Source organism: Thunnus thynnus, chromosome 9 (genome assembly GCF_963924715.1).
Source record: "Thunnus thynnus chromosome 9, fThuThy2.1, whole genome shotgun sequence".
Classification (NCBI taxonomy): Eukaryota; Metazoa; Chordata; class Actinopteri; order Scombriformes; family Scombridae; genus Thunnus; species Thunnus thynnus.
Window position 1 is genome coordinate 23,061,300 of NC_089525.1, and position 25,840 is coordinate 23,087,139.

General features: G+C 38.5%; 1 protein-coding gene across 8 annotated transcripts in view; it reads right to left on the reverse strand.

The window, feature by feature from the left end:
• The window catches only part of enox2 (ecto-NOX disulfide-thiol exchanger 2), a 187,776-nt gene that overhangs the window by 93,204 nt on the left and 68,732 nt on the right, over positions 1-25,840 (reverse strand). For all 8 annotated transcript variants that reach the window (XM_067599749.1, XM_067599756.1, XM_067599748.1 and 5 more), the window contains one exon: positions 1,656-1,802. In XM_067599749.1, coding sequence (XP_067455850.1) covers positions 1,656-1,802 — 147 coding nt within the window. The remainder of the gene's footprint in view (positions 1-1,655; positions 1,803-25,840) is intronic.

Genomic DNA, 25,840 nt, shown 5'->3' on the forward strand with positions numbered 1-25,840 from the left:
GTATCTTGCCAGTCAACAATCAATACTAATGTTGGTACTGCCCGATATGTGATAGCAAATGTACAACATTATGAGATGAAGCAACACTACATTGTGTGTCACTAGGTTCTCCAGTGGTTCTCACGCCGTCAGTCTCATAAAATCAGCTCTAGATATCACTGTAGCATATATATTAATATCCTATTCTATATCATTTTGCCACACATTATTTCACTGGGGTCGCCAACCTGCAAGTTGCTCTTTAACATAATTGCACTTCCACTCTAAAACGGAAGTAAGATTACAAAAAGATGCAATGCGGAAGTGGAAGGCAAAGAATAAGATAAAAATGGAGTTTTTTGAACTGTAAATCAAGCAAAGATATTCAGGTAGAGCCCAGTATATACATATAATAATACATCCTTTAACTAAAGGGAGGTAGTGTTATTCTCCTGGTGATATATTGGTTTTAATCTGGTCCTTAGAAAAAAAAACAAGTCAATAGAAATAGATGACTTATCATTTCAGAGTGTCACTGAGACATTACACTGCAGCAGAGTGATGCTGCTGAACAATCTACAGCTTTATTAGTTGTCTTTGGATTCGGTTTAAAGCAAATGGACAAATAATTAATCTACTTTTAAAAAAATCATGTTAATTTTCTTATGTGCACACAGTCTTAATGTTACAAACAACTTGTGGCTATCAACATTTAAAGTCCATAATTTGGGCACACACTGGTTCTTTGTTTGACAATCACTCGTGATACATTATCCAATTATCGTTTGACACGGTCAGTGAATCAACATAAAATTAAACTTTATCAAGGCGTAGACTCGTCCATGTGAAGATGTGAAGAAAAGATGAATAGTCGATTAGGGCTGTGTTAATATGGAGTATTAATCCAGTTCATTAGCATTGCCAGGAAAGCAGAGCACAGGACACAACACCTCTCCGTCTTAAGGGCCCTCTTCTATTACTTACAAAGTAATTAATTAGCCAGTACTACTTTAATTCTTTAATTAGAAAGTCTTTCTTTAATTTGACACATTACCAGGCAACCAACTGCTAATTCAGATTACTGTTTAATTATGACACACATAAACATGCATGTACACACACACACACACACACACACACACACACACACACACACTTTTCTCAGTGTTTCAATCTGTGTGAAAGGTCAATGTCTGTTTGAGAAAGCTGAAGGCGTGTTGCAGGTTTGATTGGCAGGTGATGTTGGCACGGTAACAGACAGTCAGGCACACAATCTCAGCGGAGCAGTTTCCTGCTGCAGCTGCCTGACCTCCAAACAGGCCAGACAACCAGAGCCTCAGGACATGGCAAGCTAATCGAAAACAACAAAGACTGAACTAAACTACTTTTTTTTTCCCCATAGCGCCACCAAATAATAGGATTATGCCACAATTCCCATTGCAGTTATTTGATGTTGGTAGAGGAAGGGGAAGAGGAAGAGGAAGAAGAATCTCAAGGTAAGAAATCTAGCTGTTGTATCAAAGCTCTGTAGAGTGGAGGGAGGCATTCTCTATTGAGCGTTACGGACACTTGCATTTAGAATTCGACATGGCTAAGGGCAAAACGGTGAGGATTTCAGACCATGGCGTACTCCCGCAGCAGTGATGCAATACTTGTGAGGCTGTTGTTGTCAGTACCTGGAGGCAGGCTGGCTCTCTTCCTCTTCTTGCTATTTTCAACAGCGTTTTCCAGGGGAGGACACTCTGTCACCAGCGGCCCACTGGAACCGTTGAACTGGAGAGGGTCGTTGTTGGTCGCTGGATCAAAGGGCAGAGTGTTGAGTCCTGGAAGACAGAACACAGAAGTAAACCACATTAAACACGGTGAAACATGAAAAAAAAAAGAGGAAGCAACATGAGATTCCAGCGCTACTGTGCTTTTCATGTCCAACCCCTGTGGGCTTCATTCAGACACACATCACTGAAGACCTCTTAACTGTAATATTTCAATAATACTATTGACCTTGTGGAATCATACAAGTGACGATCAGGATTCTGTGCAGTCAAATTTAAAAAACAACGACTGCACACGGCCGTTTCAGTGACTTTCCGAAACCGAGAAAGAAGAAAAGGAGCTGGGGTTTGAACATCTCTCTCTAGTTCTCGTTTTTCATTCTCGACACAACTGTTTCTTTCACTTTTCATTCAAACAACTGAGAGCAAGAGTATGAATGCCTTCCAGGAGACTGTCTGAAGATATGTTATCCCCGTATCTAAACAATATCACCCCCAACCCCTCTTGTTCCTGTCCCAGGCACAGAAGAGACTCTATAATTGAGTAGTTGGCTGACATCTAAATCAATATTTAGCGCATGCACAGACACACCAACACATGCGCCGTATCCTTTTCTTTCAATTGAGGTCAATTTAAGGCCAAAAACTAACAATACAAATAAGTAAATGTATAAAAAAAAAGAATGTGTTGTTCTACAAATACTGCTGGGAATGTTTATATCAAATAATACTGTGCTCTATAAATAATTGAATGCCCTATATCAAAAAAGGAGCCCCTAAAACAAACATCTCATCATAATTTGAACACTGTAAGAAGGATTCTAGCTCAGATATACAGTATTATGAGGACGACTTATCACACAGTTCTGTGGAGGCAAGGTTGTCTTAGGCATTTCTATTTTGCTCGCTGTTATCTTACAATAACAGAATCAACAGTTACATCATGAACACAAGACAACAAGAACACTTACATCCATAAGTAATGAAAACAAAATAATGTGGAGATTGCTCCTGAGTCCTAAGAAATGATAAACAACCTGATGTGTGTTTTCTGCTTAATGTATCAGCAATTCTCTTCTCTTTAGAGTTATGCTTTTGTTTATAATTCAGTGCAGGGTCCTGAGGAGACTGTCTACACTCATGAAAGATTCATGACTCTTCTGTGTGCTTAGTTGTTCCCTCCATGGCACAACAGATCAGAAGTCCCACATAACTGTGGCTCTATCAGACCCCAATCAGTTAGTATCAAACCCTGACGGTACTCTAAACGTCAACATCATCATTGAGGATTCAAGTTTTGTCTGCATTTTTGGAAAATCTCTCTTAAGACACTCATGTGATATTTTGACGTTGCAATTTTGGAAGAATACTTTCAGTAAGGTGCGTGTCACTGCATTTCCCTGTAACCATATCAGTCCAGACCTAATGAGATTATAGATTACCGTGTCAACTGTGCCTTTTCTTTTCTTAACTCAATCCATCAATAGCAAGACTGATCAGTAGCTTAACAGAAACAGACAAACTTGATAAAAGAGATTTCCCACACTTAGATCTATGCAGTATTTCACTTTATTATATTTCACTATATAAATTGAAATGCTGGTTAGATCTAAGTGTGCGGAAATCTCTTTTTATCAAGTTTGGACTCATTGATGATTCCAGCACCTTACAGAGATTTAGCCGGGTGGAGAGGTGGTCATCCTTCATTGGAAACTCAAGGAAAGAAAAAGGAGTTAAAGAAAAAAAAAAAGAAAAAGGAGTCTGATGTTGAAAAAGCAGAGTGAGGCAGCATTAACTTCTTATTTTCTCTAATTATCAAAGTTTAAGCTGTCACAGAATGTTACAATGCAAATACTTCCTTTTGTACAAACTCCCATTTCTGTCTCTAACAGACACCCAGTTGATTATCCTGCTTATGAAACGCTTACATTTCTATTGTCCATTCAGTATTGGGGTTTACTGCATACAAAGAGAAAATGAATAAACGTGTCTACGAAAAGAAGACAAACTGTCTCAGAGCAGAGGTAATGGTCATGCTTACAAATCCAGGCAACACACCCTGAGAAATAAGGCCTTAAAATACATTAACCCTGTGTGTGGGTGATTTGTTAGATTTCGGCAGACGGGACTGTGTATTTGCTACAGAGTCAGTCTAAATAAATCATCTGCCTGAGGTAACACACACACACAGACACACACACACACACACACACACACACACACACATATAGACTCACATCTCCTAAGTCGATCCCTACTCAGCATCCATCTGTCACACTTCTTTAAAGACGACCGTCAATAGTCTAGAGAGTGAAATAAAACCAATATTCTGCCAGTGTTAACTCTGCCACCAATAAAAAAAGCTACAGTTTACATTTTAAGAGACAGTCTTTCAGTCAGTGGCATAAGAGTTCCCAAGAAGAAAGGCCAAGAAACCATGGAAAGAGTGAAACAGCACTGAGCAGCTGACAGGGAAATACCGCTTGACTTCTACTCCAGTTCATGATGAAGGGAAGAAGTTAACTTTTGCTCAAGTGGCAGGGTTTTCCAAAGATTTCACAACTTTGTCTCCTAGAAAGAATGGAAAAGGACCTAAAAATGTCTAAAAGGTGGCTTGTGCTGTAAATAAAGTATGAATTGAGAAAAAAGAAACTAACTGACCAACTGCATTGAGTACAGTTGATGTGAATTTCAGAACCTTATCTGGCTCTTGAGTGATAGTGTTACTAAGATATAAAGCTATGAGGCAAAAGCAAAGAAGATCATTTTACAGAACCAAACATCTTTTGGCTGTACGTTGTGATTTCATCACTTCGGAAACTTGATTTTCTGGGTTTGGGCTTTAGAACAGTTGTCAGTGTTCAGAACCAGAGATTGGCCAAAAGCATGTATACATGTTGATTTAAAAAATCAAGTGTGAGCTCAGCATGATAATAAGTGTTTGTTTGGTATGTGTATGAGTGTAAAGCTGTATATATGAATGTCTTTTCTAGGTCATTGCCCCTGTCTGCTGTGCTACTCATGTGTCTGTAGGCTGATGGATGGCGTGTTTAAGTTTCAACATCTGGCCAGCGGGAGGAGCAATGTCAGTGAGTATCACTCCCCAAGGGAGGAAGAAAATAAATACCAGGAGGCTGGGTGGAGACAGGCGGAGGGTGTGGGCAGAAGGGCTGCAGACTAAATGAAGGAAATGAAAATACTGTACTAAGAGACCAACTTTATGCTCTGTGGCCTCAGGATAGGATACAAGAGATATTATGAATAGGATGCATTACCGACCTTGCCCATTAATGGTATAGTGAGCCAGGAAAACAAAAGGACCATTCAAATATGCCATTAAAACACCGTTTAACTGACTTGAATCCGAAACCAACTAGTGCATCTACACTATGGAGAACGTGGGGCAATTTGTGCTGAGTATGATGTCCTCATATAATCAAATAGACAGGTCAATAACACAATTACTCAGTAACCAAATCTATATGAGCGAGGACAGAATAATTAAAACTGACAATGACAGCTTGATTTGTCTAATCACACAATGCCATTGTTATATATAAAACTAAAAGATGAACCTGCGCTTTGCCTAGATATACAGATAATCTCATGTAAAACAGATACTAAACTTTATCAAGCTTCAAAATGTTTATCTTACAGGGTTGAAATGGTTAGTTGGTTAATTGTTTAGTTCATCAATAATTTAGGGTTATTTTGAGTTGATTTTTTTAACACTTTTTTTGAGCAAAAATGCCAAAAATTCACTGTTTTCAGCTTTTTAAAATGTAAATATCTGTTATTTATCTATTTAAGTCTTTTATAATAGTAAGCTAAATACCTGGGTTTTGGATGGCTGGTCAGACAAAACAAGCAATTTGAATAGACACTGGACTCTGGGATATTGACCTTCAATGATCATTCCACAAAATAATCAACTTATTAATTTACCATGAAAACAATAGTTATTTGCAGCCCTAATATCTTACTATATGTAAAAGCTGTGCTCATGTGGCTGTACTGAATGCTATAAAAATTATGCTTCTTCATTTTAAGATACTGAAAACCAACTTGAAAAAAACAAACAAACCCTACACTGAAACTTAAAAGCTTCCCAGACTACCACAAGATGTCCTATATAAATCAAATCAAAAATCAGTAATGCCTCAACTGAATGGCAGGAACTGGAACCACATGGTAGAACAGCAGTCATCTACACTAGGATACAAGCAAAAGTCTGGGTCAGCTACACTAATTACAGAGCATTTACAGAGCTGCAGAATAAAATCATGAAATATGAGCACATTACATAATGACTTAATAACTGGTTTTTAATGGCGACTTTAAGGCACACTAGCCACTGAAGAGATCAAACATGTTATCTTTCAGCCACAGATCACAGCTTTAAAGGTAAAGTCAGTGATTCTAATCCAATACACTTTTTGTTAAATTCAGTGAATATCTTCTCACTGCCAGCTAGCTCTCCATTCTGTGTGTGCACTGAATAAAAAATCCGGTGTTCATACACAGCACCGGCTCTGTAAATGGGCATGTAAACACAGTGGCTCGCAGCAAGCCACACAATACTACTTCAGCCAATCAGCAGCAGAGGGTGTTTGTGCTTGTCCACAGGACAGGAAGTCATCAGAGCAGCTGTCTGTGTGAGGACATGACTGTCTCCTGTCTCCAGCACCCGCTGAATGGTGGGGGAGGGCTGGCGAACTGGAGAGGTCATGGCCAATTCACATAGAAAGTGTTATCTCATGGAACAGATGCGCTTCCATTTTATTAAATGTATCAATCTACACTGAATCTGAGACAGTCTCACAGAGAGCCCTCGTGTTTTTTACACTCCGAGTCTGTTTAAATCACACAAATATCCTGCTGTTTATGTGTTTTGAACTTATTAACTGTATCAATGAATCAATAAATACAAACTCTGTTTAATTATTCCTGTGGAGCCGACATACAAACTATTTTGGTTCAATAAATTTCTGCCGTCAGTCTGCCTGGTGAAGTTTGGCAGTTTGGCCAGAAACTGTCCTCTCAATGGCTGCTTCTGTGGACAGAGACGCTGCTCGCAGGTCGAGTGAAAAGTGGGGGGGCCGCAGAGAGGCGGAGAGTGTGGATGGACTGTTGTGCTCGCATAAGACGATCATTCATCTCGTGATAATTAATGTGTGAGAGGAGCAGAAGTGACTACAGCTGACGCATCACTCTGAATTCCGCCATATTTCTCTTTTGGTCGTTGCCTTGGTAATGTGCGTCCATGAATTTGGAGGGGTGGAGATTCTGAAGGAGCATGAAGGGAGGGGTGAATTTGTTTGGGTGTTTAGTTCAAATATCAGCAATCTTTCTCCAGAATGACTGACTCTACCTTTAACCACTGCTGCACTCTGATGCAATTCTTCTCTTAGTCACACATCTGTATAATTCTCCTGGTCTTTAATCTAACTCTTATCAGCTAATAAACCAAATGGTACCATATGAATAATGCAGAGCATAAGGAAATGTGCATCAGCACAACATGGTGAGTAAGTGCTTAAGTGGGGGGATGGCCTAAGCAGTGGACTATTAATCTAAGATAGCAGTGAGAAACATATAGAGGCCATGTAGACTACTGCGTGTTCATTCATCTGAACAAGGAGAAGGGCCTTATGAGGCACACAACATTAACATATCCCCAACATCAGAAGAAAATTCGCTTCTATGACTTTTGCACTTCATTATTTAACCATAACTGTATGTCAACAAACTTCCTTTCAGCTCCACTGATTTGTATCATCAAACAGACTAAATGGCTGAGCACATTCATCTATCAGGCCAAAATCTGAAGTGTGTATATGATAAACTTCTCATGCTGAAGAGCAAAAACCTCACATAGAAGAAGTACACTATAGCACAATAAAGAATATTCTTCAACCTACATTTAAGCGTGTGCTCCTCAGTTTTGAATCTTGAAATTAAAAAAAAGAGATGAGCTTTAAAATTAGTAATAGTCAAAAATAAGAATGCAGTGTCAATCCACACCCATAGAGAGCTGTTAATGTGAAAATGGTGTTAAAATGTTACAAATGTCTACTTCATATTAGAGGTCTTTACTGGTCCACTCGGTTCTGAGGAACGGAGACCCAAGTTGGACCGGGTCCAAATTCTACTCAGTCTAATCGGGTCGGGTCTGCCGCAGGTCTCAGGTCTGTATGTCGATATGTCCAATACCCAAGTGAACCCAAACGGATCCGAGTGGATTTTTAGTTATGTTATGTGTTTATTAATCTGTGTTTAAAGCATACAAACAAATTATTTTCATTTCTATGACTTTCCATTCGTTTTTAGGGCATTATTATTATTGTAGACTATTGACACCCTTTCCCACTGCGGCTGCTTGTTAATTGATTGAATTAATTAATAGTGCACCAGGCTGTTCGGGTCGACCATATTTTGGATCAGGTCTGTTATGTTCAGGTCTATTCAGGTCAGGTCTCTCTTTTTTGAAAATAAATTGATGCATGTCGGGTTTGGGTAGGTTTTCGCCAGGTCCATTTTGTGTCGGGTCCAACATTTTGGATACATGAAGACCTCTGCTTCATATGGTCAAAAGGACAGAACACACACTCATTCACATTCATATGAATCAACCACCACTTAAGTTTTACAAGGTTTGGAGCTCACAGTTGGATCTTTCTGACTGAATTAATGCTGTAAAAGAAAAACAGTTATTCATGATACTAAGATTTAGTTTATGGGAGAAAAGGGCCATTGTCCCACCTCAAATATAAGGCCAAGGGTTTCTAGTTTTTATTCCTTTTTTATTTTTTCTATGAGGAACAGCTCCCTTCTGTTCTGTCAAGAGAACATCATAACGACAAGATCCATACCCTGGCAGAAATCACTGATTACTACACAGAGCTGACCAATGGTGCAATGTTATGCAGACAATACACTGGGAATAAACAATGAATTTCAACTAAATGGTAACACCATGAAGACAGACAAACCAGCCATACTTGGAAGGATGTTATTAAGTAAAACATTTTGAGGCAACAGAGATTTTGAAGTAACAATCCATAACTTGTGTACAACGTTTTTCTAGACAGTTTGCATTGAGCAGTCCAACAAAAGTTGACTCTAACTTCACAAAATCCAAGTTGACAACTTCAAATTGTTTTTTGTCCAACCAAGAGCCCAAAGACACTAAACTTATAATTATATAAAAACAGAGAATTATATAAAAACGGAGAAAAGAAGCAAATGCTCATATTTCAGGCTGGGACCAACATAGTTAGCACTGTTCCTTGATAAGTGACTTAAAATGATCAATATATAATAAAATTATCCATTTCAAATTACAGTACATATAGATTAGTCTATGCTGTTCAATTGCAATTACTTGCAATAAAAATGCATAACAACGGCAACATGTGGTTGGGGTGGAAAGGCCATCAAAGTCTTCTAATAAGAAATTAAAAGGGAAATAAGAGACGTCACATTGTCCATCACCAATACAGTAGTAATGCAGGTCAAAGGTCACATTCTGACAACACTCCTGCTGCATTGCCATTACTGCAGGCTCGCTGCTAAGGTTCAGAGTACAGTAACACAGGATATAACTCTGGGCCGAATCGGCAAGTCTACCCACAGGGTCCGAAATTAGCCTTCAGTCACCTGAAACATAACTGATGAAACAAAGTCATAAGACCTCCATTAAGTCTTGTTAAAAAACTTTCTATACACATCAACCACCACAATAAAATGAGCTATTGCTCTATTCATAGCCTGAAGTATCCATCAGAACAACAGAGCATATTTTGGCCCAAGACTATGGGCACGAGCTTCCTAAAAAAGGTAGCTGACAGTGAAGTTATGAGTGCCCCTAGCAGATGTATAAACAAGGTGTTGGACTGATGTGGCTTAGCAATGGATGGCAAAGCATGCCAAGCAGCTGCGGTATTCTCATGAGGCTATTAGCCAAGCTTTTCACTTCCTATGTATTTATAGCAAATACAAAGAGCAGTTAAGACGACAGGCAGTTCGTACAAGTGCCGGACTGGTTTATATACAGATGCACTATCGTACATACTTTGCTCATTTTGACAAAGAAAATTAATGGCTGAGTTCTTGGACCCTTGCATTTGCTGGAGAAAAAAACCTGACTTAAGAGGTTGCTGACCCCATGCAAGCTGGGGTCAGCAATGGTTCACACTTCAAATTACAGATGTAATTCTAGTCAAAATCTTAAAAAGCACGGTATTAATACATGTTTTATTGCAATCAAAGATAATGTTGGGTGGTTTCATTAAGTCCTCAGGTTCCGGATTTTAATTAAAATTTGACATCACACCTAAGGTGCAGATTTTGTCGCTGTCAGTCCAAGAAGTTAATCACCATGAATATGCTCTTGGTGTTGATACACCATCATCTTGTTCTTGATCAGGACTGACATTCTTCAAGCCAGGTAAAACAAAACCTCTGCTTTCATTACAAACAGAGACTATTAAAAGACCATTAGGATGATAGCCTGGACTGGCAAAGTTTCAGTGTCTGTCGCAGCTAAGAATGTGATGAAAGAAGTCTCTTGGAGGACTATGGTGGCTCATGTGACATCGCTACCCAGGGTGACCACTACCCACAGAAGGTGGTACAAGATGCTGTTGTTAAGTTTGACTGTTTCCAGGGATACCTGCCAAATGCCAAATGAGACTGAAGATCTCTGCTGAGTAAAGCGTCAACTTGGATGTACAAAAACAGGAGTGGTAGACAAAGCAGACAACTTCTCTCTTATATACTGGACTCATTTCTCTACTACCGTATATACGGGACCATTCTTCAGTACAACCCCAGAACTTTGGATTGCAACACAGGTTTGGTCATCATTCATCCCCTGTATAATAGTTTCATGATAAAAGAATACTTGGAAGCAGTATTTATTACTCAAATTACTCTGAATACTAATTAGTTAGATTATACAGAGCTCTTTAGGTTTATGTTGCCTAAACTTGGTATAATGTAATTCCACAGTTTGCCACAAGAGTCATCACATAATTTCATTAACATGATATTTAAATAGTGTTGATGTTAGCATCTTCAGACATATTTTTTCATGTGGCACCTGGTTAAAATCAGCATTTTTATTGTAGTTTCTTTATTTATTTAATCCCAATAAAACAGTTGACACTTTTTTGTTTTGGGGATGTAGCTGTCAGTAAAGTGAATTCAAAGGACTGGCAACACAGTTGCGCAAGGATCAAAGGGAAATTAGGTGTGAAAAACTGTGACAATGAATATTCATCACCAACAATACTGCAAAAAACAAAAAAACAATCACAAGGATTAGCACTTTAAATGACTGTTCAAGGTTTGTTACAATTAGTTAGTTTTAAATCTAACATGATATTTCCTAAATTAGACTTCTCAACAAGACTGTCAAACCAGTTCTGGAAAGCAACATAGAGGCAATAAGAAAAGAATACTTTCAGTTCAGAAATAAATGCATACAAATACAAAAACATAGCAAATGTAGCTTTAAAAAACCCATTAATATCAACTTAATAATTGAGAAATCTTACTATTACAGTGTGTTATTGCATCTTCATCAGTAAAGCAGTGAGAATATCTGGAATAATCAGCATTTTGCATCTTTAAGTAAATGTCAGAGACACCAATCAGGATTAATATCATGATAAGTACATAGAAAGAATTATGTTCTTACAGTTGGGACATTGGTAAAGGTTAATCTATTCCCCGATGTTGTGATGACATTTTGAAATGATGCTAGTTTTTGAATATTTCATTGTGAATTTACAAATTTCCCCCCTGCTCTGCATGTGATATTAACTCTACCCATACATTGACATATGGAGCTGGACCACACTGACACAGAAAAGGGCAAAGCATAAAATGCAAAGGCTCATGGATGTGGAGATCGGGCAATTATGTTTTGTTTTCACCTCCTAAGAACATTTAAGCTTGTCAATATCACAAGTATTCACCTTTGCCTTGCTTGTCACACAAGTGCAGGTTAACTTGCACCTCAAAGAGTACTAGCTCTCCATAATCATGTCATGACTATTCATAACATCAGTGACAGGGAAAAGCTTCATCCTTAGATCCCCCTCTGTCATTCCTCCAGGCCTAAGGGAATTCACTGAAGGTTAATTTATTTAAATCTCCCATCTACTCATCTCTATTCCATTAAACTCAATAAGAATCTTTGGTTTGCAGTCTAATCCGCCTTAGTACTGTCAAAGGCCTGTGCCCTTTCTGCAATGCAGTGGGTGAATGAGTGTGTGTGTGTTAACAAGACAACACAGCAGTTGATAAGGTCATGTTAGCTTACACGTGCATGCACAATGTCCTCTGAGAGCAGTGTGTAACATTGGACTAATAAGTCTACGAAGCACTCACAGTAGGAAGCAATAAACTCAAAATGTAGGTTGCTCCCAAGAGAACTGTTCTTTTCTACAGTGCTCAACAATGTCTATGCTCTAACCATCTGTCCTCTTCTTTAAAAGAAAGGATACTTGAATGCATGCAGTATATGGTCAGATAAAGATATCAACAATTAGGCTGCAGTACAAAGGATATCTTGGCTATGTGGGTAATCTCTATCGTTATTACAGCATGGCATGCGTTATGACTGGCACAGACCCTCTTATGCTAATGACTTTGGAAACACTCAACCTTCCCTTAAATAGTTGGCTAAGCTATCAGCAGTTAGAAAAAACATCCAGCCTATGTTGATGTGTTTGTGCGTTCCAGACTACTTGCTATTGAGTGGCTCACTGGCTCCAACCTACTTCAACAACGGCATGTTGGGAGTGCTGCGTGTGTCAGAGCATTTCCATGAACGGCCATGAATAGTCATCTCTAAAGCACACTTGGCTCGACAACTGACAATACAGCATGTCCATCCTTTGCTGAGTCTATCACATCAGGGGAATAACTTTAAAACTTCAGTTGGTGAGACTTGAACATAATGCTTCAAACCGACAGATCTGAAGCTCTGAATCCAGTGACAGACACTATTTAAAGCAAACATGGGTGCTCTGAAAGAATAAGGTGCAAGTCATTCCTCCTAATTAATTGGGTGGCAGAGGGGACTGACTGTTCTTTTACAGCTTCAAATGTATATCACCATCTTTGGCACCGTCTGCCTGTCTATAAAGCTCCACTTCATTTTACGCCACCTCTTGTTCTCTCCTATCTATCCTCTCAAACGGAAACTTCTCTTAATTATTCCTTTCTCTTTCACTCCAGTGCTTAACTGCCACCTACTTTCCTTTTTTTGTCTTATTTCCTGACTGTGCTCAAATCTCAACTCTCTATTGCTCTATAATTTGCTTCAAACCACCTTTATTTTGTCCTTGCAAGGGAATAGACTGAAAAAGAAGACAAGAGATTTATGAAGAGCAGCTGCTATAACCGACATAGGCTTTTAAAAGCAGCAGGATATATTGTGCACTACCCTATTGCCTTTGATTGCAAGAGTCCAACTCTTGTCTTCCAGTAATAGCAGTTTCCCCATGAACAACTGCAGCTTGCAGAGGTGCTGCATACTATAGAACGCCTACAGTTTATCCTATAAAAATAATACATATGGTATATACTGTAGATAAAAAATGGTGGAGGAATGAATGGATGGATAATGACTATAACACTATTATCTTTGTTTCTGTTTTTTGTTGCCATGAGAATACAGTAAATTATCTAGGTGCATTAATATCCAAAATAAACAAAGAAAAGACAGAATTACAAATTAAAGAAAAGGGGCACTGGGAAAGAGCAAACACACAAGAGTCCCTGTTTATTCTATAATGAGAATGTCTTTCTTGGATTAAGTATTCTTCCTTATCCTTCCATAATTTCCTGTTTTGTTAATGCTGTCCTTGTTTGTCATGAATCCCAAAAAGCTCCCAAACTGGAGGTTGGGGGACGACGACGACGACAAAGACAATGATATGTTTTCAGCCAGGATTGTATAAAGCTTAGCACAAGAGCCTAATATAAGAGCTACCAATATTCAGACATTATCTACACATACAATGTGTCTAAAAGGAGCAGTCACTTTCTCTCTCCTCCCATTCACCCCCATTGTCTCATTTTGCATTTCAGTCATTTTCTGCCTCATTTGCCCAAACTTACTTTTGCCTTAGGTGAATGGCACATTCTATTCTGACTATTTACTGCTGTGATTTTATAAAGAACGGATGTTTTGAAGGTTTTCTACCGTTCTATAACCTAAGGCCTTTAGGATGGCATGCATACATTTATTTTAAAGTTGTTGTAATTAGTCCCTATTTCAGTAATCACCTTCTAAAGAGCATTTAGCCAGGAGACAAGTTTGATGTCTTTAATAATCCATAAACAGACTGAATGGGTAAAAGGGTAACAGGTTACAGCTCAAGAAACATACATTTAAAATAAAAACCAGTGTTGGAAGAAAATTAGTCATTAGACAACCCACAGCCATTCCAAGAAATTAATTTTCCTGACTCACACTCAGTGTCACAACTTCACAGATTTCTTTGCAAACCATGTTTTAGTTTGGTTTTGAAAAGCACGCCCACACCTTGTCAGTACACTTCAGAACATCCCAGTGGCTGTACTTAGTTTCAAGGAGAGTAGATAAGAAGCCTTATTCCCTGGTGTGTCAATTAATACTTGTAAAAAGTGCTCCTTAGTTGTTTGTATTATTTGTCTCTTGCACACAGCTTCCTCTTTCTTCCCCTCTCAGAAATGGGATACAAGTATGATTGAATCCTTATCCAAATGTATCAGACCCCCTGAGTGACAATACAAGAGAGATCTCAGCGCTCTAGATGCAACAGCCCGTTTTCAAAAGACAATTCTTCGTCTTTGATGCTATTTTGGGATGTAGTCCCCGTACAGGTCTGGAGAGAAGAATTAGCAGATGGCTACTTGTCATTGTCTATGAGTTGGAGTTCTGAATTCTGGTCCATGAAGCTGAAGTCCTCACTGTGAAGTCTGTTGTTGATCAAGATATACGCTGCTAACAGGGACACATATGCTACCTTGATACAGCCGCTGATTAGCATACATGTGATGCCACTTTTTGCTTTCAGTATTTACGGCTCCTGCTTCTGGACAGTTTTGTGAAAACCAATTGGAAGCCCTGCTCCAAAGTTGACAGATGTAAACGTGGTATTGTTGTAGATTGTGTTGTGATCGATGATATGATGCCATATACTGCCATTTGCTTTCACTTGTCACAGCTCTCATCTGTAAAGAAACATTCTTGTGGCAGCCATTTTAGCCATCCCTGCAAAAAAGCTTGTGGATCTACAGTGCCAGTGAACCAAAACACTAAAACCTCAGGAGACATCTTTCAAATTACATTTCAGTCACTTGATACATTGTCTATAAAAAATAAGTTATATGTATTAAACTGAGAATAAACAAGCAAATATTTTCTGTTCTAAATGGCATGAAACACTAACATGGCCCATATCACTGTTAAGAATTAAGTCTACCATAAAGACTTGCATTTGTTGTCCCTTTTTGCCCTCACTAAGTAGAGACATTTGGAGCTGTGAGTGCAAAAAACAACATTTAGTCACACATGAGCGTGCTAATGGACCCTGTGGCAGAAAATGTCAGCACTCATTGTCTGAAATCTCCTGTTGTTTTGTCACTGGGAAACGAGAGGGAAGGTGTTTGTGGCAAAGAGGGTTTTAGTGTGCCAGAAAGAATTATTCAGTGAAGCAAGAGATACTTCTTCTTGTAATGACCAAGGAGCAAGTCAGTCAGAATCTATTCCAAAAGCTGCCACACTGAAATTTCTGGCATAAATAAAGCAAATAACCAAACTGGGGCATAAGAGCACAGAACAACATCTTTGTTTTACTTTGGGGATGCTGGGAGCAGTTGGGGTCACAACAGGTTGCACTCAGTCAAATAAACACCCACTTAGGAGCAAAATGATTTATTTGATTTATTCAAATGCTTTAGGTTTCTGCCGATGCATGCTTAAGATAAGCTCTGACTCATTTAAGATGAGACAGATAGTGACAAAGGGTAAAGTAAATCACCTTTTTAATGTGACCCCTGGTGCAAACTTCGCTTGCAAAGTATGCCAATGTAGTAAGAATAGTAATGTGTTCAATTCTAAATACTAAATCAAAATGGCAACAGCACACAGAAAGGTCTGACAACTAGTGTTGCCAGGGAAGATATATATACACCATTTGCATCACAATATTTGATAATTAGACAGATCAGAACAGCACAGAAATGTGAAGAATTAATACCAACAGTGTTTCCAAATACTCCAATCAGCAAATTAAGTTAAAAACCAATACTTTATTGGCTTGTACCTTGACAATGCTTTGGGGAAGGGAAATGTCTACAGAGCTGTGATTTTTTGTTCAGTGGACCAGCCAGCTGCAGTTGAGTATAATTGTGGAGGAGAGGCAAAACACAGGCATCAAGCCGCCCAGTTGGATAGAAGCCACTAAATATAGGATAGCATCAAAAATACAACTATATAACTTTTCATTATAAAATATTTTTGGCATACAATTTAAAGTCATTTATCATTTATCTGTCAACCTGAAATTCCAAGCATTCACTGGTTCCAGCTTCTCAAATGTGCTGTGATTTGCTGCTTTTCTCTGTTTCGTATCATTCTTAATTGAATATCTCTAAGTTTTGGCCTGTAGTAAACAAGGTCTTTGTGGGAAAACTGGGAAAGTGGTAAATTGTAATGGGTATTTGTCCAACATTTTTTGACATTTTATAGACAACGTGATTAATGATGAACTGAAAAATTTAATTTAATTTAAAAAACATTTAGATGCAACAGATATACTTACTGTACATCTTGAAAAGTTAGTGTTCAAAGACAGTACATAACATGTTTATAAGTGACTTTACATACAATATTAATAAAATTAGTTTTTAAAAGTTAAAGTAAAAGTTTCATGATGAGCAGGCCGCTGCTGAAGAATCTGTCTTCCCATCTACCCACTGATGTTCGATCACAGCTTTGTCAAATTTGTCCTCATCTCCCTTGCCAACAAGCACCAGAATAGAACACATCTTGTGACTCCAATGTCTTTGTGTAGAAGCCAAAACCTCTTTTTGAAATATAAATCTTAAGTGGTTGTTCTAAAAACTGACTGTAAATAAATCTGTGCACTTGTGTTTTGACTACATCTGCTTTCACATAATTGGTCAAAAGCCAAGAGAAGTACATACACTACATACACATACAAATCCTATGATTTATGTCATTTATGTCTATAATTAATGGATCCAAAAGAATTACAAACAAAAAACTAATATAACCTCAAGACAATGTCTCAGCTTTGGGTACAACAATGTGCTACTTAATTTGTTCATTGGCAAAAGGACAGGCTACTTGGATTCAGTTTTACTGATTCGTACAAGTCCTTAGTCATATTATGTCATCTCAACTGTTTAGAAATAGGTCAAAACTGGAGGGTGGACAACAACACATCCACTGCAATTGATCATAATCAAACTCACAGGTTGTTCTGACAGCAGCTTTGGACAATTCTCAACTTGGTCTGTGACTGTAAATGAGGTCTAAAAAGGTGCTGTGCCAATGAAAATATACAAAGATGAAGTTGGAATTCCTACCTCTTTAGTTGCCAAACTTCAGTTCCACATAAGCTAGAGGAATAACTTTTTCCTATGCTAATCTTCAATTTCTCATCCCATTCTGACACAGTGGATGGGATGTGTGGGGATGGGTGGCACAAATATAGCATGACAGCCATGAGTGCTCAGATAACCATCTGTTGGCCTCTATGAAATCAGTTATACATTCCCAGCTGTTTGCACATTCCACACTCTCTGTCAAGGGACAAGCTACGATAATCTGACAAGTAAACTAAACAGAGGTGGGAGTAAGTCACACATGGTCAAGTCACAAGCAAGTCTCAAGTCTTAACCTTCGAGTCTCAAGGAAATCCCAAGTTACTGTGGTGAGAATCAAGCAAGTCAAGTCGAGTCCCTGCTATAAGTCAAACAAGACAAGTCATTGCACAGGTCAAGCAAATCACAAGTTAAGTCATATGAAATTCTGATGATCTACCTCAGTTTCCATGTTTAAATCAGTTAAAAGACACTGGTCATTAAAAGTTCAGTTTTATTTTCAACATTAACGAAACTGTTGCAGCTTGCTTACACTTTATAAATCTTACTGATATTTGACATTTTGTGGCAATCAATAACAAGCTTCCTAAATCCTAAACGGCCCCTAACACTGATGATGGTTACACATTTAACCATTTAGTTGAGAGCACGCAGTTGTGTTAGCTAGTGACATGCCTGGATAGTTTAACTGGTTATACGGCCCCGAATCAGTCCCGATTGTCTTTTACATTAATGATATGTCTTCTCAATAAAATGCATAACTGATTCGAAGCCAAGTATAACATTGCTTAAACTTAACGTTAGCTTTCTAGCTAACATTTAACCAGCCGATAAGTTAGCTAAAAAGACGAATTCATGTACCTTTCTTTGTGGGTTTTGTAGTGACAGATGAAGTTGGATGTTGTGGTGGTCGTTTCACTGATTTCTGAGCTACAGACCTTGCACACCACTGTTCTCTTCTTACTACTGTCATCAACAACATAGTCAATACAAATTTTATTATTTTTGGACTAGCTGAGTCACACTGATGGATACCACAGATCTAGGGGAGGAAATGACCTTTCCAGACAGTAAATGGCCTGGTCATGGAAGCAATCAGGACAAAGGCAATTAGCCAGTTCATAGATCACACTTATCCAGCCATAGAGGAGGCAACCAAGCCCAGCAGAAGCCATTCAACCAACATAATGAAAAAAGAATCTTACATCTATTCGAGGCATATATGTCCATTAAGAGATCTAATGCATTGAATGAATGCAATAGTGGGAGCAAGCTTTCTAGCAAGGTTAACAGTGCAGCACTTTGTTGATTTGATTTTATGTTGTATCTACAACTAAAGCTCGTATTTTTTTTGAGTCTGGTTCAATTTTGATTGTGTCAAGGAAAATAACTCAGTGAGAAGAATTTAGGGAATAAAACGCCTGGGATGGTAAGGAGAAAAATTTCACTCACAAGGGTGGAACCATTGCTCAAGAACTGCTGCAAGGTGGAAGTATGGTTTTCTGACTGAAGTAGCAGCTCTGCAAAATGAACGCAAATCACTGGCAGAAGGCTCAAATCAAATATAAAATTTGCTAAACACCAATAAGCCACTGGGCTACTGTAAGTGCTGCTGTGAACATCTTAAAAATGTGATGCATTTAGATATTCACTGTGTGTTCAAAGAAGTAACTAAAGTAAACTTCAGTTAATTGCTCATCACTAGTAGTTAGCATATACTCTCTTGCAGTTGTGCATGAGAAATAAACAAAGAATATACTCCAAAATGTTGGTAGTCTGTTTTCACCCAAGACAAACTTACTGGGTTGCCTCAGAACATCATTGACCCTGTGGAGAATGCATTATCATTGAAATGGGAGAGTAGGAGAACAGGCACATAATTTTAACTGGAGTGATTCTGGGATTTCAGCCTCCTCCTCAATCAATTTCAATCTCCTTCTTAATCAATAGAGCACTTGTCTAACAGGGAAGGCAGTTGACAGGCATACTGTATATCCTGTACTCTTTTTTGGAAAACTCCCATGTCTGATCTTCATGTAATTCATGAATTATAAATACCTGACACAAAGATGCTTTCAGCTTCTGACTTCTGAATCTGACAGCAATGATAATGCCTTATCAATATAAGGAGCAATAAAACACTGCATTCAATATGCCATAGGGATCATTCATTAATGTTACCAACATAAATCACAACATTGTTAAATTATATTACCACTAACTTTCAATACTAATTGCATCTGCACAGGACTTGGTCCCTTTCTATAATCTTGAAGTAAAAATGTCAAAGCGTCCTGGCTGAAATCTTTCACTGGCACATTTTTTATTCCCCGCTTCTTCCCCTTCTTCATCTAATTTTCACTTCTGATGATGATTTAAGGGGACATTTTAAAAAAGAAAAAAAGACACTAGTTAAACTGATGTTTTTGAGAGGGTAAAATCTAGGGATAGTGCTAGGTTGGCCAAAATACAAAATCCATCATAGATGGGTCATAGATGGGGGCATATGACAGAGACTCATCAGCCACACACTTCTCCGTTCTCTGTTAAAGAGTGGCTGAGATTGACATTAAAATGAGAATTGCTGGTCCAACCTTAAAAGTCAGTCCACCTTAAGTGAGCCTGGTCAATTTAAGCTAACGCGTTGTTGCTAACTTCGGGGCTAACCCCCCTCGATAGATGAGTATTTTCTTGAGGAGCTGCAGCATTTATTAACTGACACACAGCCTGTACTGTACATTTACTGCCAGATTAACAACTTACTGCTAAACTTTTCCTCTGCTTCGCTCGTGTTCACATCATGTGTCTGCCGCTTGCCCTCTGTGCTTGCGCAACTATACACGCACATTTACACACACATACACACACACGCAGGCACTGCCTTATTCGCTACTCTTGCAAAAACACGTAGATGTCCTTTGAAGAACGAAGAGAGTAAGGATGACCAAAAAATCCACAATAACGTAGGGTGTTGCACAGTGTGCGAGAGAAAATCATTAATGATCATCTGAAATTTTAGCAGCGGCGCTCATAATTTTGCAGCGGTGGTGCGTCGCTGCTGAATGAATATGGGGGAAACACTGCTGTAGTTAGGTCTGTCATTATATCAACCCAACTGTACCTTCAGACAGGCCAAGACTCCAGGTGTGACAGATGGATATCTTATTGCATGGAATTTAATAATAATAATTAGTTTACCCCAGGCATGTCAAGCAGGTGCAATAGTCTGAAACTAATGTAAGGTGGGATTTGGATTTTATTACATAATACTACAAATAGATTTAAAAGGATAGACAAAGTAATCTACTGATGCACTAGTGATTTGTGGAAGAATTACAGACAGATTAGCAAAGACTTTTTATTATACAGGACAGGCCTTTGCAAAACGCCAATATGGCCCTCTGGTAACCAGACTGTCCCAGAGCAGCCGGGAAACAGCTTGTGCTATTTCTGGATGATGGACCACAGCAGAACCCTAATCCTGTCTGTACTACAAGGCCCAGTTCCATACCACTGGTCTGAATACCTCGGGCGAGCATAGTAAGATCACTAATGAATGATAGCCAACGTCATGACGCCACCTCATCTCTGGAATGTGGATGGTGATAGATTTGGAAAGATATAATGTTTATAATCTATAACATGTTGTGAACTCATGGACATGTTCAAACAAAGTGAAAGCTGCTCAGTTTTTAGAGCGTCTAGATGAATGTAAATGCCATCTGATGATTTAAAGACTGCTGACACAACTACTGACTCTTCTGATTCATTTCAGACTGACAACAACCCTAATACATTGTAAGTTTTTTAGAAATTCAAAGATTTCCATTTGATATACTGCTGAAATATGTTTTCTTAGGGCTTCAGTAAGAAAGAGGATGCCATCTAAACTTTAACAAGATGTTCATTCTTGGCTGCATAATTCTGGATGGGCTCCAAGGGAGTTATGATTGTCAATGCAAATTAATGTGAAACTGAATTATGGAATTTTACTGCACCAGCAGCTTTTGTGTCATTTTATGACCATTATAAACTATGGTCTCCCTTCACTATTGTACTGTAGTTTGTGCTGTAGGAGGCAGCAAGCTCCTGTGGCTCACTCAAAGCCTGTAAGAGGTTGGGGAATGTGTAATTGGGTATTTCACACTGGACTCAACAGCGATTTGAAACTGAATTTTCAAATACACTCAATATTGGCTGAAAGAATGCCACATTTGTACCTATGGTCAAGTTCAGACTATGCCCACTAATAATATGAATACCGCATTCTAAGATCTTACCTCCTCAAGCCATGACTCAGTTCAAGCCAGAGAACCAGCAGGGGTGAGCTGAAGTGGAAATTTTAATTTCATCTGATAATCTCCTCCCCACATTAAATATTGGTATTCAAGTTGCACATTGGCCTTTTAACATGGTTTATAACTTTCTTGATGTCTTTGGCCTTTCTCACAGTTTTAAAATACAAAAATCAAAGGTAAAACTAACTTAGAGATTCAAAGTTCATTCTTGACCATGGAATATAATAAGTTGACAAAACAATCTCATCAAGGTTAATTTAGTAGCACATCTGGAACTTTTGATCATATCACGTCACATGTCATATAGTAGATGGAAGTTCGCCAATTGTCACTGGATTTTAGAAGTTGAAATTTCCACTTTTACTAAGCACTTTACAGAAATTTGAATGCAAAATAAAATGAATAAATGGAACTTTAACATTTACAACTACATAACTGGCAAACTCCATCTGCTAATGAAGATAGTGTGACATGAATGCAAGCTCCGGAACAGCTACTATATTGTCCTTGAGGTGACAACATTTTGACAGCTAAAAGGTATTTTGCTTAAAAAAAAAAAAAAAAATCACTTTATTTAGCAATGGCTCTAATGAAAAAGCAAGACATTTAACAGTAGCAAATAAAAAATACATAAAATAAGCATCTAAAATTGGGAGATGACATGCAGAGCTGTCTTTGCCTTAGATTCTTCTCTCAGATCTGCCTTGATGGGGTCACATCAAGGAAACTCCAAGCAGCACAGTAACAAAGCAGTAAGGTAACTATTGACTGTCATATTTTTATTCCTTTACTTATCCCTCAGGCATTTCACCTAGGCAAAGTGCTCTGAGATCTATGGACTTTCAGGAGTCCCTTGTTTAGAAATCATTCATAAGCCAGCACTATGCTTATGTTTCTCAGCCTTTTAACTGTCCTAGTAGCATACAATACCAGCATCTACATTAATGAGACTTTGTGTGGCATGTCATTTATACAGAGAAATCCACTTCAGCACACACCACTAAATGAGTCCTCTTTCCAAAATTAATTTGCAGTTAGTGGGGTATTTTCTCTTGAGTACTGCTGAGGAGGTGTTTCCATCTTGCCTGTTCTCTTGGTGGTGGTGTGCTGGCTAATGAGTGTCTGGTCAGGAGGCTGACGCTGACAGCTCAGCTCTTCAAAAGCTTTTGTCAAAATATTGCTCCAGGGGAGATTTGAGCAGCTAGCTGCCCACAGAAGCACTTCTACCAATGGGTATAGCTCTCATTTCCCCACTGCTCTGTTTACCTGCAGGCTATACCGTATGTCCAACTATTGTAAGTGACAAACCACATTCAGCCTGACACTCTTCAATAAAAAGGGACTAAATATATACCAGATGTGTTAATCTTCACAGAGGGATCAGTGCTACGCTAAATCATATGGCAGTATATATAGACTTACATTAGTTATGTTTTGTAAAGGAGTCAATGATAAGTTACATTTTTCTTACTGTGAACTAATTTAATGAAAAGACCAAAATTTACACCAATTTCACCATCCTGTTACCATGAATACTTGCTAGAACATCAAATCTGTATTCATCCGCAGCAGAAAGTAGTTCCCTACAAATGGACTTATACTCTTGTTTTGGTAACTTTTGCTAAATACTACAATGCCCAGCTGTTTTGGGAAGTTATTTATCCTTTTTTAATAACCAAAGTATATGTCTGTGACCCTTTCTTAAAGATTTCCCTGCATGTCTTCAGTAGAAACCAATGAGCTTGGGGTTGAGTGACAGGGAAGGGCAGTTGAAAAGTTTTGAGACACACAAACACTGGTATTTCCATGGGTTTTGTGGACAATACTATCAAATCCAAAATATTGCCAGCTGTACCCTTTAATATGCATGATAAAATGACATTATTTAAATAGTACTGCTTGCATAAACTGATGGATGATGTTCAGACAATGGAGATTGCTAATACCTGACCTTTCAGCACTCTCATAATCCATCTAATACATGGCTAAAACAAACAATGATGGTAAAGTCAGACAATTAGGATGAGGGATAAACCCTTGCTGAGAATATTTATGTCTGCTCCAGGACTTGTCACGATATGATCTACCATTATACGTCTGGACAGATGCCAGATCTCAATAACTTCGACCACCACAGTGATGACACCCTGGCCAAGCTCTGAATAAGGAAACAAGGAGTAAGTTGAATAAACAAGATGAATCCCTTCCATTAACAGAAGGACTGCGGGCTCTCCTGCCATCCCACCATTAATTATCTGGTCTTATGGGAAGATTAGGGGAGAGAAACTAAGCCAACAGCTAGACTCCACTGAGTGGGCCTCCCCTGTTTAATTACCAAAACAGCACAAACAAAAGAAGCCCCATAGATCATGCAACAGAAGTAGCTCTGAAGGGTATGATCTGGCACAGCCTAGCTCTACTCCTCTGTCCTTTCTTTTTCTCTACCGTCTCTCCTCATGATATCCATCCATCACTCATCAGAGCAGACAGACTGGGAACTGTAGTCACACTGTTATTGATGGCTAATGTGCTGAGAGAGGAAACGGGAAAGGGTGCGACAAGAACAAGATGGTAATATCAGACTATCATTCAATACATAACAAAAACATGTAAGGCATTACCTGAGTTTGCTTAATGATATTTACCTTTCACATATTGTACCCACCTTCTCAGCAGCTGTCTGGCTCTTAGTACAAGTTCTTAGTACAAAACAGCTCTGGCTTGAGAGCTGAAGGTTACACAGTGGACATTTACAAAAAAAAAAAAATCCAAGTCCTAACCCAAATGTGTGCTCAGACCATCAAATATGAATTTTTACAGTTTTAACATTTTATAGACAAAACAATTAACTGAATAATCTTGAACGTACCAGGCAGAGAAATAAATGAAAATAATGAAAACAATCGTTAGTTGCAGCTCTGCTTATAAATAAAGACAATTATGGCTTCCTTGCTATAAATCTTTCATCACTGAAAGCACATGAAAATGTGCCTGATGTGGAGTTCTCTCAATCTCAACAGCATACATGTTCATACTGACAGAGCAAACACACGTATAAAGCACCCAAGTAAACTAGCAAACACACACACACACACGTTGTCTTAGGTCACTTTTGGGAACATTACATAGACTTACATTCATTTCATGGAGACTTACCCTAACCACAATCACTACTTGTCTAAACCTAACTCTTACCCTAACCTTAACCACTGACCCAAAAATCAGCATCTTACCACAACTTTTGTTCCCAATTGGACAAGCCATCCCCAATGGCTGGTTTGAAATCACAAATTTGTCCCCGAAAGTAGCCTATGACAGACCCACACCCACCCACACACACAAACTGTTGTTGCAGTTGTTGGTGCTGACATTTTCATTCTAGCAGTGTGATTTGAAAATGGGATTGTGTGTGAACTGCCAAGTAGAGAGGAGTGCTCTGTCTCAAATTTCCAGCAAAAGACTTTCCCCCCTGTTTCTGTACATGAGAGAGTGACTGGCATGATGCTTTCCAACAGGAAAACAACTGCAACACAACCGTCTCTCAGAAGTATAAGCTCCCCTTTAGTCAAACTCCCCTTTAACAGTGATTATAGCAAAACACATTACATCAAAGTTGAGAATTTTAGTACCCAGCCAATTAAAGCGTTTATTACAGACACTGTCTGCGCAAAGCCTCTTCTACTACATCATCTCCCTGATGAGATTTAGATACTAGACCAAAGATTAACATCCATACTTGGCCATAATAAACTGGATTTGAGCAATGTCAAGCCTGTGCTGTGCAGAAGTACTGTCATTATATATAATGTCTTGAATAGTCCAATCAAGATTAGAGCGAAATGAGAGACTCGAATATCAAAGACCCAAATTATTGACTGACTCTAATGCACACTGTTTAACCGCTCCACCAACCCCGAATCAAACATGTACTTTGAAGGTGCTCTGGATCAAATGCATTGTAGTATCCAGTCAAAGTAAAGCAATTTGGCCACTTCTCTTTCTAAGTCTTTTCCTATTTAGGCTTATTTTCATGGTTAAGCTTTAAACACTGAGCAAAATATTAATAAATGAATATAAGCAGATTTTCAGTGATATTCTCTTTCAAGCTGACTGCATTTCATTCTAATATTCCCAAGATCAGTAGGGTGAGTTATTAAA